Here is a 14,304-nt window from a genome sequence, read left to right on the forward strand (position 1 = left end):
TGGCAGTAAGAGCAGCCTTATCTGACAATTTTTTTCTTGTGTGGGTGGACTCTCACTCCCAACACATAATGCCATTGAGGGGCTGAAATGTGAAGGAAATGGTTGTTAACTTTCTTTTCATGCTGTATATTTGCAAAAAGGATCTAGAGAAGGATGTAAGGTTCATCCCAAGCAACTGCATCACGGGGGACTCTTCAATCTAAGAGCTGTTTCCGGGAATGGAAACAGAGACACATCTAGTGTTGCTGGAAGTTCAGAGACTCAGAAAAAGATGCTTGTTGCTCCCTGAAACTTAGTGACCTTTCAGTACAATGAAATATCCAAAAGGGAATTCTGCCAACTGGCACATTCCCAGCTGCAGGAGTATGTAACTTAGGGATGCCGGGAACACAAAAGTTTTTTTTTAAGATGTAGACATGCAGCATGGCAACAATCTATTTCAGCCCACCTCATCAAGTCAGGGGAGAAAACATACCGGAGGAATAGAAGGCACATCCTCCCGGTCAAAGAACCAATATTTTTGGATGAATATAGAGACCCAGAGGACCCAGAATTGATAGGGAGCCCCGTCTCTGTTGTTCCAGAGGAAGTCATTAGTGACACAGACAGCAAACGGGGGTGATTTTCTAGTGGAGCTCCCACAGGCCTCAACTTCCAAAGGATTCTATAAGACGGGGGCAGGGCGTGTATGCAGGCCTAACCCGCAATATCAGGACTGAACCAGACATGTGTATATATTTTGCTTAGTTGCTGTTGGTTTGATATATGTAGATGTGGAATACAATATGTGTGGGGGCCAGCCCAAGAAATGGAATTTAGGCAGCTGTTGTTATGGCAGTTCTACTCCTGCTGCAATCGTGCTGCAGCCTCCGTACTTACAGTGTGCGGGGTACCTGGTTGATTAGTTGGAAGTAGATGGAAGGCTGTGGATGCACGCTGCAACTCTTGCCCCCCCCTTCCCAGTAATGTAAATATGTTTTGCTTGCTCAATAAAGCATTTGTTGTGGTTCACTGCATCTACCGACTCTACTCATTATATTAAACACAATAATGAACATGGTGCCACCCAATTAACCACCAACCCCAGTATGTTTTGTTTTGTGGGAAATACTACCTTCTAAGATACTTTTGCCATTGGACATTGAGTGACTGGCCTGTGTCATCTCAGTGGGGTCACATGAGTGGCACGGGCATTATGTAAAAAGAAGTGCTTACACTCTTCATTTGTTGACCCCCACAACAGTGGGAATTTAAAAGCACTATTGAATGTAAAGAACCATGTACATCTATTTCTGTAACGAATAAAGTTAATTTTTGCAGTTAAAAAAATGAATGGAGGCATTGGTTTTTGTGGGCGATTTCCCATCCAGACTAATTAAGTTGTTTGTACTGAATGTGTCATCACCAATGTTTCAAAAAAAAAGTACTGAGATATTGGTTGATTAGACCCATTTGGATAGAATTGGGGGAAGAGTTGATAAAAATTGTGGGGGTGAACTTCCCTCTAGACCCAGAATAGTTTATTCTGGGGAATTAGGCTGTTATAAAAGTTAACTTCTCCAGAAGTAAATCTAAATTTATTAAAATTATGTTGTCAATAGCCATGAAGTGTTTAGTGGGTATATGAAAATCCGATTCCCTACTTCACATTAATCTTTGGAACATGGATGTGCAAAGTTGCATTCCCCTTGAGAAGATTACTTATAATCTTAGGAATATATAGAAAGTTTGTCAAAATTTGGCAACATTATTTAGAGTACTTCAATGCCCAGATTGTATGATTTATTTTGATATTTGTCAATTAGTATACTCCTTAATAGAAATTTAATACTTGTAAAATGATGTCACTGAAATGTCAAACCTTGCTCCTGTTGCTTTTTCTTTTCTATTTTCTTTCTGTCTATCCCCTTTTCTTTTGAATCTGGGGAGGGTCGCTGGGAGAAGAGGGACCATCCTTTTTATTTTTTTCGGACCTTATGAATGTTTTTCAATGATTTTATATTCAATGCATTATTGTCATATTAATTGAGTCCTATATTCTGTATTTTCTTAAAACCTAAATAAAATATTCCAAAAAAATGAGATATTGGTTGATGATGAGAAAGGTCCACTGCATTCAAGCATTCCTGTCTGATCAGCATGGGGACCATTAACACGTGCTGTAAAACAAAACTCTGCAGATGCTGTGATTGAAGTGAAAACACAAAAATGCTGGAGGAACTCAGCAGGTCTTGCAGTGACCATAGGAGGTAAAGATATATTATTGACATTTCGATCTGAGCCCTTCCTCAAGGTACGAGCAGAAGGCAGGCAGTAGCGTATATTAAAAGCCTAGTGAAAAGCGAAGAATGGGAGGAGGAGGAGTACAGATAAATGGTGTTAAAGTGAATGCGATAAGAGGACAGGGGAGAGGGGAGCAGCAGTTTTTGGCTCTGTGAAAGGAGTCAGAGGGAGAAGGGGAGAGAGAGAGACAGAGCTTGAGGAAAGGAGGCACAAGAAAAACTAGTAGGGTTGGGGTAGGAGGAGGGAGTGCAAATGGAAACTGGAGAAATCAATGTTGATGGTGTCTGGTTGGAAGGTGCCCAGATAGAAAATGAGGAGGTGTTGTTCCTCCAATTTGCAAGTGGTCTCAGTCTGACAGTACATGATGCCATTGGCAGACATGTGGGCAGGAAATTGAAATTAATATGCACTGTGGGATCTATGCTATTGTGGCAGACAGCGTCGAGATGCTCAACAAAGTGATTCCAGTCTGCATCCAGTTTCTCCAATAAAGAGGAGACGACATAGATAAAGAGGAGACAACTGGATGCAGTTGATGTCTCCTGCAATAGGACCCCAACCTTGTGGAAGGGTCTCAGGCTGAAACATCTTTACCTCCAATGGACACTGTGAGACCTGCTGAGTTCCTCCAGCATTTCTGTGCTTTTACATTATCACATGTCACTTTGGTGATGAATGCAAGAGAGGTGAAACCACTCCTTATCTACTTCATGCAAGTGGGTTGGTAAGGATGGTCCAAGATGAGCAGAAGGGGGAGATTTGTTAAGAAGCTGTATTACTCTGTGATGTTCAGGCAGTTGCTTGGAAAACCCATCAGACAGATATCACCTGCTGCTGGGAAATAATGAACATGATGAAAAACTCTGCTTTCCTGAGCAAGATACTGTCTCTGATCAAACTATCTTGGGGTAAGATCTAATACAACATGGTGGATGTGCTAAAGCTGTGAACAGTCACTGAAGGAATGCCGCATGTTTCAAACCCTCTTATAATGTCACACAGAATTTAGAATAGCCATCAGCTTGTTGCTTTAAGGTTGTAACTGAACATGAACTAAATGTTTCATTATGGAAATATTTTAACTTATCACGAACATTGAACCATAGAAAACTACTGCACAGAAACCTTTTGGCCTTCTAGTCTGTGACTTGAAGGTGGTGTTTTACATATATCTGTATTTTTTAAAATAAAGTACATCTTAGCATAGTGGTTCCCAAACTTTTTTAGCCTGCCGCCCCCTTGGCCTCCGGGCCACGTCCCAAGTACCCCTCCCCCTGACAATGGAGCTGGGGTTAGGAAGGATGTTGGTAGCAATGCTGAGCAGGGGGTTGGTGGCAGCACTGAGGGGGGTAGTGGCAGTGCTGGGAGGTGGGAGTGGTGCTGAGAGTGGGAGTAGTGGCAGTGCTGAGGGAAGGTGGTGGCAGCGCTGAGTGGGGGAAGTGGCAACACTGAGAAGGGGGTGGTGGTGGGGCTGAAAAGGGGGTTAGTGGTGGTGCTGAGAGGGGGAGTAGTAGCAATGCTGAGGGAGGGTGGTGGCAGCACTGAGAGGGGGTAGTGGCAGTGCTGAGAAGGGGGTGGTGGTAGGGCTGAGAAGGGGGTTAGTGGCGGTGCTGAGAGGGGAGTAATGGCAGTGCTGAGGGAGGGTGGTGGCAGTGCTGGGAGAGCAGTGGCGGCACTGGGGGAGGTGGTAGCGGCGCTGAGAGAGGATAACGGTGGCGCTGATGCCAACACTACATGGCAGCTACCAATACCAGGACATGCAAGAGTGTCATCATTTATGTCGCTCACTACTGCCACTGGCTTCTTCATTAAACTTTGCAGCAGAGTGAATAATAACAAGACTGAAGGTTCAGACTGCCCCATTTTCCTCACTGCCCCCTTGGATCTTTTCATCACTCATGGGGTGGGGGGTGGTGGGCAGCAGAGCCCACTTTGAGAATCACTATCTTAACATATGAAAAATCTATTCTGCTTTAAAGCATAATCCCCAAACCAGAAATGGCCTTTTGTCATTATCATACTTCTTAGGCTGTGACAGTTTATAGATATGTTTTTGGAAGATAAATTGGGGTAGTTTTTTTTTTAGTGCAGGTCACATACAAACACTTTAAAACAGATGTTATTTAAAATACTGGAGCTCTGCTCATGTTAGCTCCTCCTGAACTGTAAAACTGCAGAACTGAATTTTCTCTCTCTCTCTCTCTCTCTCTGCTTGTAAAACCACATGACCCTCTTAGAACAGCAAGTTCTGCTCCAGACAGCCTGCGGCTTTACATTCCTCTGTTGCCTTTTTGTAAACAACAGTCCATTAGTGAAGTGTCTTGGGCATTCTCCAAAGCTTTTGCAAAGGCTCTTGGACTATCTGGCATGAGCAGAGCTCCAGTATTTTAAATAACATCTGTTTTAAAGTGTTTGTATGTGACCTACACTAAAAAAACCTGCCCCAGTTTATCTCCCAAAAACATATCTATAATCTGTCACAAGGCATTCCAAGTTAATGTTATATTTTCTAATGTTTTTTCCAGGCTAAAGGAAGACATGGAAACAGCACTTGAGGGCTTGAATTATTCTGTGCATCCAAATGGTACTTTGGAAATAAAGGATGTTCAGAGAGAAGATGCCGGATTCTACACTTGTTGGGCAACTAACGTATTAGGAAATGGCACCACCACCTGCATGTTGGAAGTCAGGGGTAGGTTAACTTTATCTAGTCAGCTGTTATTTTTTTTGTCTCATCTATAAAATCGTGACTTTAATTTAAATCTCATTTCATCAAAACAGTTATATTTTTCCCCTTGTTCTTCAATTTAAAATGTTTCTCATCAGTTTTCACAGCATAGTAATTGACTTTTAGGAGTATGTGATTTAAATTTACAAGCCATTTTCAGCTATGACTTACAGTTTTAAATGGCAATCAAGTGAGGAGCAATCTTTTTCTTGCATGGCTGGTCAATTGTGCGAATACACATCGCAATCCACACTGCTTACAGCAACCTATGAAATGGGAAGTGGAATAATACAGGCAAGATTAGTCAGAGAGCAACGGCTCAAGTTTAGAAAGAGTGTTCTTGTGTATTTCATTCAGTTAATACATGAAAGGATACATTATGTATTGTTGTTATCTTATTTACAAATTATTTTGTTTTAAGTTACATTTTATTACTTCAGATATTTCTATCAACGTTTCTGAGCACTCCGATCTTTTGATAGAAATTCATGAGCTGGAATTCAACCAGAGTTTTTACATCAAAAATAGCAGGAAATAACTCTTAATTTACAAATACAGTAAAACCCATTATCTGGCACCTATGGGGATTGGTAGATCCTGGATAAGTGAATTTGCTGTCTATTTGAGATTGCGTGTTGCATGGATTGGTGAACTGACAGCTCGGGGGTGCCAATTTTAAACATTCATATTTTTTACCTATTTATTTTCTAATTTTTTTGCTGGTTGCTTGAGGCTGGAAGTTCCTTGAATTCCAGCAAACAGGGATTTTACTGTACTGGTTGAATGGAACATTTTCCGATGCAACCACTACATAAATTGAGAGATGCCTGTTCCACTTTGGTAATAAATGGCAATCATTGATACACAAAAAATGGCAATTTCTCACCTTGGTGTGTGGTGCCCTTTTACATAAGTGGACCAGCTTTGTCATTTCTTCAAAATCTAATTCAGTTTGTGGCTGAGGATTCGCAAAATTTTCTGTTGGTGAATTGAAAAACAAAGCACATGATTACAATTTTTTGCCAAGCTTAGCAACAATGATATCCTGGAAATTTCAATGGTTGTGATGGCACACCACTCTTACCACTTACCACTCTTACACACTCAGTTAATGGTGGAATTGACACCATGTTCTCTTCAGGGTGCACTTGTAGCCTTCTCAGATGTAATTCAAACTTCATCTTGTAAAGTAACATTTCATGCTGCAAGATGTTGAAACATTACATGGATTCATGCAGTTTGGAAACACGCCCAACTTGCCCACGCCGACCAAAACCTCCCACCCACACTGGCGCCAGTCGCCTGCATTTGGCCCGAGTCCTTCACCTGTCTTGTTCATGTGTCCATATAAATGTTTCTCATACATTACAATAATACCTGCGTCAATGACTTCCTCTGGCAGCTTGTTCCAGTTAATGAAGAAGACAAAGGCTGTGTAGTTAACCAATAATCATGGCTTTTGTTCGCAGAAACTAGTGGGACAATAATGGAAGACAATGAGTGCATACACAGTCATACCCAAGAGGAGTGGAAGAGATAATATACGTCCAATGTCAGTAAAGCAGGCTAAGCACAGAGAGAGAGACTGACAGCACAGATTCAACACACTCACCACCATCTGTGTAAACAAAATTTCTCCCCCCCTCCTTCAATCTCTGATTCTTGATTCCCTTACTTGGGGAAAAGACTGTGTGTGATCATTCAATCTATTCCTCTCATGATTTTGTTCATCTCCATGAGATCTCTCATCCTCCTCTGCCCCACAGGAAAAATAAACAACTTGCTCAACCATTCCCTTGTTGAGGGAGGTGTAATTACCAACTTTACTAAGGTGCATTCACCAACTTTGGGGATCTTCAAAGCACTTTTTAAAAATTGTGATATGTCATCTATTCACTTTCAAGATCAAAATTCCTTTGTATTTTTAAAAATATTTATTGGTCAATCTATGTTTGATGTTTCAGCTTCTAAGTCTGATGAGAACGGTTCAGTCTGTATTTCCTCTGAAAAGTGCAAAAAAATGTTAATCATACTTCTAAACTCCATGGTTTGCAAGTTGTGAGAAATGTTCCAATGGATTAGCTGTGTTGCCTGCTTGATATATCATTGTATCTCAATGACACAGGGGCCTGCAGAAGGTGCCATATTGCAAGTCACATCACCAGACCCTTTCAAACTGCCATGTAAAATGGGGTTAACTGGGCAATTTGCTCGATTGACAAACCAGGTACATGGCTATTTGAAAGGGTCCAATCAGGTCAACCTGGTCAAAATCCAATCAGGTCCCAGACCAACCTCAGAGGTGGTCAAGGGACCCAGTAAAACTTACCCAGGTGTCCTGCTCCCGTGATTTGAAAGCAGAACTGGCCGATCAGGTTACACTGGTAATGTCAGCGCTTGCATGCGTGCATCACAGGGAAGTGATTCATCCCTGGGAGAGGGGGGAGTGATTTCTGCCATGATTGTGGGAGAGGGGGACGCGATATCCCACCGCAGCCAACGGAGAGGGTGGATCCAGTGATCGGGGGTGGGGCTGCGATGTGCTGCTACCACAAGCGCCACTCCGTTTCGCAGTGATGGCTCCATGCGGGAGTGCAGGAGCAATGGCTGCCTTCCTTATCCATAATTCCCCATGCCATAGGAACTGCTCTGGCGGTGGCTGAGCTTTTCCAATGGGGTGGGGGATTATGGGTAAGGAAGGAGGTCATTGCTCCCACATTGAGCCGTCGCTGCGAACTGAAGCGGCATGTCACGGAAGCAACCACTCCCCCACCTGTTCGCAGCAGCAGCACGTTACTGGGGGATGGACTGACACAGAGAAGGGGCGACTGTCCGGGGTGGGGGGTGACTGAAGGCTGAGGGGGGGGCTTTTAGGAGAGCCTTAAAACAGAAAGGGAACTAATTGCTTGACATGTCACTCACCATGTCATCGCAGAGGTGGGATTCTCCCTTAAATCGCCAGGTTGGCGATCTATCAGGTTGGTCTGGCTGTGATTTGAAAGGTTTTTTTTTGAATATTTTATTTAAAATTTGAAAACCATGATGCATATAATAAAAAAAGACAAAGATGGATAAATTTATTTATAAATGGAATTCTAAATTGTAACATCATTATAAGTCGCCTAATTTAATACACTTGATGGACTTATGGAATGTGATAAATGAAGAAATACTTACAGAAGGGAAAATTTCAGGTAAAACATCTTTGGATCAGAATAAACTTTTTCCTTTTATGCATAATAATGTTTTTGAAATTATGGGTCCAAAAAGGAATTAAAACTGTACAAGATTGTTTTGAAGTGGGCCATTTTATATCTTTTCAAAGAATGAAAGAGAACTATGAAATATCATCAAATTTTTTTTTGTTATTATCAAGTTAGAGCTTTATTATTGGATCATTTTGATTATACTTAAAGGTTATCTAGACTATCTCATTTTGAATCTTTACTTATAAAAGGTGGGAAGAAGAGATTTATATCTGAAATGTATTTGTTATTGCAGAATAAAATGCTTAAGTTAGATTTGCAAAGGCCTAGGTTAAAATGGGAAAAAGATTTAGGGATTGTGATTATTCAAGAAGATTGAAGGAATTTGCGTAAAGATAGCATGACTATAATTTGAAAGGTTCATCCTGCACCCACGAGCCTTTAATCACACCTGGGTCCCAGGAGGGCTATCCAGGTGCTGCAATGGACTGATCAATTCCAAAGACTCCGCAAACATTTTGTAGGGAGGTTCCTTTGATGGTACAATGCATTTGATGCTGCTAAATATCCATGGTGACATGATACATCTCAAATACATACATATTTTATATAAATTCATTCATCAATTCTAAATTATTTTGTCAGAGAGAAATTCAACACTGAAACAGAAAGCTTGATGTTGTTAACCTCTCCTCTAACTTGAATAACAACCACCATTATTCACTGCTTTCTATTTTCAGGCAATTTAGCTTCCAGTCAGCTTTTGTTTCCCTGACTGACAATCCACCAACTTTTGGCTTCCAGTTCGTACAGTGGGCAGAATCATACACACCCATTTGCAAGCACTTTTTCTCAATTCCCAATTTGGTTCCAGGTGGTGAATTTGTATCAGGGGAGTTTGGTGCAGAGTCCATGCCCCTTGACAGGGGACAAAACTGAAAACATAATGCTGGAGAAACTCAGCTGGTCAAACAATATACTTTACATAGCAAAGATAACCAATGTTTCGGGCTTGAGCCCTTCTTCAAGGAAAGTTTCTCCAGCTGAGTTTCTCCAGAATTCTGTTTTACTTCAACCATGGTGCCTGCAGACTTTTGTGTTTTAGAGGAGGCAAAACTGTGGGAGGAGCTTTACAGGCTGCAAAGCAATCGTGGATTTAACCAGTTTTAGTATAGCTGCTTTCAGGTGGAATAGCTGGGAGAATGCAGCTCTGGAGCCGGCTGTGGGTGGGTGCGAAGCGACATTCAGGTGGCAGCGCTGAAAGTGCTGCTCTGGCACCCAAAAAGTCCACAGCGGGGAGAGGCACCGCAAAGCAAACGCCGGCTCCTGTCGACTGTGGCCATCGTCCCGGCCCTTTCAGGTGCCTCGGGGGAGTGCTCGGAAGCGGAGAATATACCTACCCGAAGAGGGTTGGGTAAGTACTCCTTGGGTCAGGGTTCTCCGCTTTCAGATGGCCTCCCAACTGCTGCATTAGGGTATTTTAGGTGGCTTTATTTTGCGGCTTATGTCTCTGACATTGAAATACCAATGGTGTCCTTGGATTAATTACAGCAGTTTTGGCCTCATATGTGCTGTGAGTTTGGGAAAGTTATAGATCTGAGTAATGATCAGGTTAACTGGAAGCTCAGCTATATTTAGGACAAGGAAGACTTGAGCACAACATTGTAGCTATGGCCCTGATAGACTTAGCAGAGGCATCAGGGTGCCCAATGACTATAGGAGATGGAAGTATTGTCGAAGTTTAGTCAGTCTGTGCATTGGGTCCTTGTGGATGTTGGGAGATGTGAAGAATGGGGGTATAGGGAGGGAGGTGGTGTGCAGATGGTCTGGCAGTCAGATTTTTGTGTGAGGATCGCTGTGAGTTTTCATGTCAGGTCTCTTCCTCCTCTGACAAGATTGTACAGTTTGAAGGTAATTGAAATGATTGCATATATTTATTTTGACACAAAGCTTTATTATGTTCTAGATCAGCGTTTCTCAACCTTTTTACCCTTGTGAAACCCTTGAACTAGTTTTCATGTCTCAGGGAACCCCTGTATAAAAATTATTATATCCCATTATTAATATCTATCTCTTATATTTTTATTGTATTTCCATGGTAAACATAGTTTTTTTTCCCGATAACTTGTTTAAGGAAAAAATTACCCCCTTTTTTGTCGAATTTATTGGCAATGCAAAAAAAAACATGCTGCTTGTTTATGAGACCTCACACCGAGGTTTTCATTTTAAATAATATGAGGTTCAAGCCTTTATTATAATAACCACTTTAATACACAACTGACCATAATTAGGTAGCAGTAATGTTGGACTGAACCACATGCGCATTTTACATAATATACATATATTTCTTTGATGTACTTTGAGATAAAGAAGTAGCATTTTGAATCACGTTCATTTTCAGAAGGAAGCTGCCTTCTTTTCTAGCTTCCACATTTTAGTATTTGTTGGCAGTAATTTGTTGCCCCCTTAAACCATTTAAAATAATATGCTGGCAGTCACTGAAAAGTAATCAACATCGTCTGCAATCCTGGAATACAGAATGGTAAACTTTCATTTTACTCAATTTATAAATCATGCAAAAAGCAAGCATGCCATTTTTATTTTCTGTACCTCTGCTTGGTAGATTCCTTTTAAGCAGGAAAATGATGCTTTTGGAATTGTGTTATCACCAACATCGAAGTACTCGAGCTGGCAGAGTCCACAAGCATCGAATCCATGCTGCTAAAGACCCAACTGCACTGGGTGGGTCACGTCTCCAGAATGGAGGACCATCACCTTCCCAAGATCGTGTTATATGGCGAGCTCTCCACTGGCCACTGAGACAGAGGTGCACCAAAGCTGTACAAGGACTGCTTAAAGAAATCTCTTGGTGCCTGCCACATTGACCACCGCCAGTGGGCTGATATCGCCTCCAACCGTGCATCTTGGCGCCTCACAGTTCGGCGGGCAGCAACCTCCTTTGAAGAAGACCGCAGAGCCCACCTCACTGAAAAAAGACAAAGGAGGAAAAACCCAACACCCAACCCCAACCCACCAATTTTCCCTTGCAACCGCTGCAACCATGCCTGCCTGTCCCGCATCGGACTTGTCGGTCACCAACGAGCCTGCAGCAGACGTGGACATACCCCTCCATAAATCTTCGTCCTCGAAGCCAAGCCAAAGAAAACAAAAAATTCTTCATACAATTAAATGTCAAAATAGGAAATTATTTCAAAAATATTTGTCAGTCACATCATAATTTTTAACCATAATAGCAGCCCAAATGAAGTTATGCAGATGATTTTCTGCACCATTGAATCCTGTGTTAGAAGATTCTGTAAAGCTCTACAGCTTATTTATTGTTCGTAATGATTTCCTGTCACAGGACAAAGATTTTTACTGAGCCAAAAGAGGAGGGAGAGAGTAGAGAATATGAACTTGAACATCCAAGAGGTGCATCTGAGTCTCACAAAGATCCTTCTTTTGTGGGGTTTGCAAAGGAAATGGATTTCTTGTCATTCGCAAGTTAAGGAACTGAATCCACAGTGAAAGCCTGCAGATGGTGCTGTTAGATTAAATTGGACAAGGGAAGCTCTTCAGAAAATTCAGCAGGAATTTAACGGTACGACATGGCAAGCCTCAGGGATGAGGGTAAGTGGTGCAAAGAAGGCCTCGCAATCTGATAGAGACACATCGGTTGAGGAAAGAGTCCAGGCCAAGGTCAACATTCAAAACGTGAATAGTCCTGGTGTGGCAGCTCATGGAAAATCAGTGTCAGTGCTCCTCTTCTTGACCAACATCCCAGCCTCAAGGCTCTGAGCCAGCTCTCCAAAACCACCTATCTACACTGACCACTGTTTGCATGGAGATTTGTGGTAGAAACGGTCATTCTCAAACAGTACACAACAAAGTGTGACATCCTTACCAACTGTAAGGAGTCACTGATGGGTCTACTCAAAATGAAGCACATTCAGATTGTGTTGGGAGCAAGAGGTCATGGAGCATGACTGAAGTACCACCTGCCTCGCTAGTGACACAGAATGTGTATCCCAGATACACCTTCAGTACCAGGACAGAAGCAGATCATCCTCATCTCAGAGTCCTGTTAAGGGAGCTTTATTGCCCTTGGAGAGGTACTGCCTTTAAACAACTCCAGTCTTTTGGAACACATTTTCAACTTGAAGTCATGGTCAGAATTGAAGGACAATATTCAAAGATAAAATTGGAAAATACCGATGTACACAGAGGACCTACCTGACCTCATTTAGGAGATTATCATGTTCTCACCACGAAGAAAAGGTGTTATGTTAATTTCCTATCATGTTGGCACTTTGTTACAGCGTATGTGCTTGAGGGAGAGGAGCTCAATAGCAGACGTTCTAACAATCCCCCGAGGGAATTTCTCTCATCCTGCGTGAGCCAGTTGAGGTGTCAGAATTTGAATAGAGTTTCCCCGGACACAGAGTGCTGCCAGCTTGATGAACATCTCATTAGTAACCCAAAATATTCATACTTTCCACTACCTTGACAACAGAAAGTACTATGCACAAAATCCACTGAATTAATCTGCAGAGGCTCCTTTGAGAGCAGCTACCTATGAGAAGAACAAATGCTGCTGATGCAGGGGAACACTGCCACCTCTGGGTTTTCCCAAAAGGCTGCATATCATCAAGACTGTCCCTTCTCTGAGGCAATTAGGAATGGGGCAATAAATGATGGTCTTGCCAGCAATGCCCAGAGTTTTGAATAAACAAAAATGACCAGTGCAAAGAATTGAGGTGACAGGAGGAAAAACATTTTCAAGGAACAAATAATCATCACCTGAAATTTACAGTCAGAAAGGGTAGCATGGGGAGAACTGCTTTCACAAAGGAACTCTTCTGAGTGTTAAAAAACATGTAGGAATACAAAAAAGAAACAATGGAATAGAATAGATGAGATTGTTTTGCAGGGACTTGTGCACATTGAATGGAGTGAATTCTGTCATTCATTGATTTCACTGAAGTTGATAATAGGAAGAATTTAGTGAGGTTGGGTGACAAAGGCCCTTTGTTATTTAAGTTTAGAAAATAATAGGTAAATGAACATAGATCTTAAACTGGGTGACAAGTTAATGGAACACAAATACTGCACTGAGAACATGAGGTTTTTAAAATTGTTGTTCAGGGCTTGAAGGGCTATGAATAAATTGCTTGGACAACATTTGGTCTAGCTTTGTCATGGTTAATTGAAATTACCACAAACATTCAAATTTAAATGCCACAACTCGCACCACAGTGAACGTTGCAATTTAACACATCTGCTTTCCCACAAAATTAAATGTTGCAGTGAATTATGGACCAAATAGAATCAGTGCAATTGTACACAATGATACATTTATTTTACAGTTTTACTCTTTGTTCCTGAAGCGCTTTTAGCTTGACAACAGTGGCACTAATTTGTAGGGATATTTATCATTTGGAGCTCAGCCTTTGAATGGCAGAGGCTGAAATTTAATCACATCCTGCTGAACCAATGCACTTCACTTTGATTTCCCAGTCAAATGTTTCATTTGACTTTCCGGTGTACATTATGACTGTGAAGATTAATTTGTGAGACAATTGGAATTACCTGAATTATTTCCATCTGTAATTTGTTGTTATGCTACATTAATTAAAGAAAAAGAAAAATCTCTACGCATATTTCACATTTCTGACAAAAAGTTTTCAGCCATTTGCTTTCAATTGGCTCTGGGGAGTATAATTATCCCAGAACAGTTGGGCTCATTAAAAGTAGATGATACATTAAAGCAGAATTCTGCTTATAATGTTAGCATTGGATAAAATGGGAAGATTGATTGCAGTTATATTCATATAATTTTTATGTAATTATATGGTTTTCCTCCACATGGGAAATCTTGTGCATCTATTATAATGTGCAGTGAGCAATTGGGATGGCTGTGACCGGTGGAATCTATTTTACCTTCATTACTGAAGTTCACACAAGCTGTTCTTGTGTTTTTTTCACCACCCATGCTGCCTATTTCAGAGTATGAGAACCATTTAAGGATGATGTTAATTAGACTTGTGGATTCTCACTAAATTTACAATCAATGGATGAGTTCTAATT

At 41.4% G+C, this 14,304-nt stretch overlaps 1 protein-coding gene across 10 annotated transcripts in view; it reads left to right on the top strand.

Annotated features, from left to right (window-relative positions):
* chl1b (cell adhesion molecule L1-like b) overlaps positions 1–14,304 on the top strand; it is a 687,190-nt gene that overhangs the window by 234,431 nt on the left and 438,455 nt on the right. For all 10 annotated transcript variants that reach the window (XM_069936961.1, XM_069936960.1, XM_069936966.1 and 7 more), the window contains one exon: positions 4,809–4,975. In XM_069936961.1, coding sequence (XP_069793062.1) covers positions 4,809–4,975 — 167 coding nt within the window. The remainder of the gene's footprint in view (positions 1–4,808; positions 4,976–14,304) is intronic.

The sequence above is a fragment of the Narcine bancroftii genome, chromosome 5, assembly GCF_036971445.1.
Source record: "Narcine bancroftii isolate sNarBan1 chromosome 5, sNarBan1.hap1, whole genome shotgun sequence".
NCBI classification, from domain to species: Eukaryota; Metazoa; Chordata; class Chondrichthyes; order Torpediniformes; family Narcinidae; genus Narcine; species Narcine bancroftii.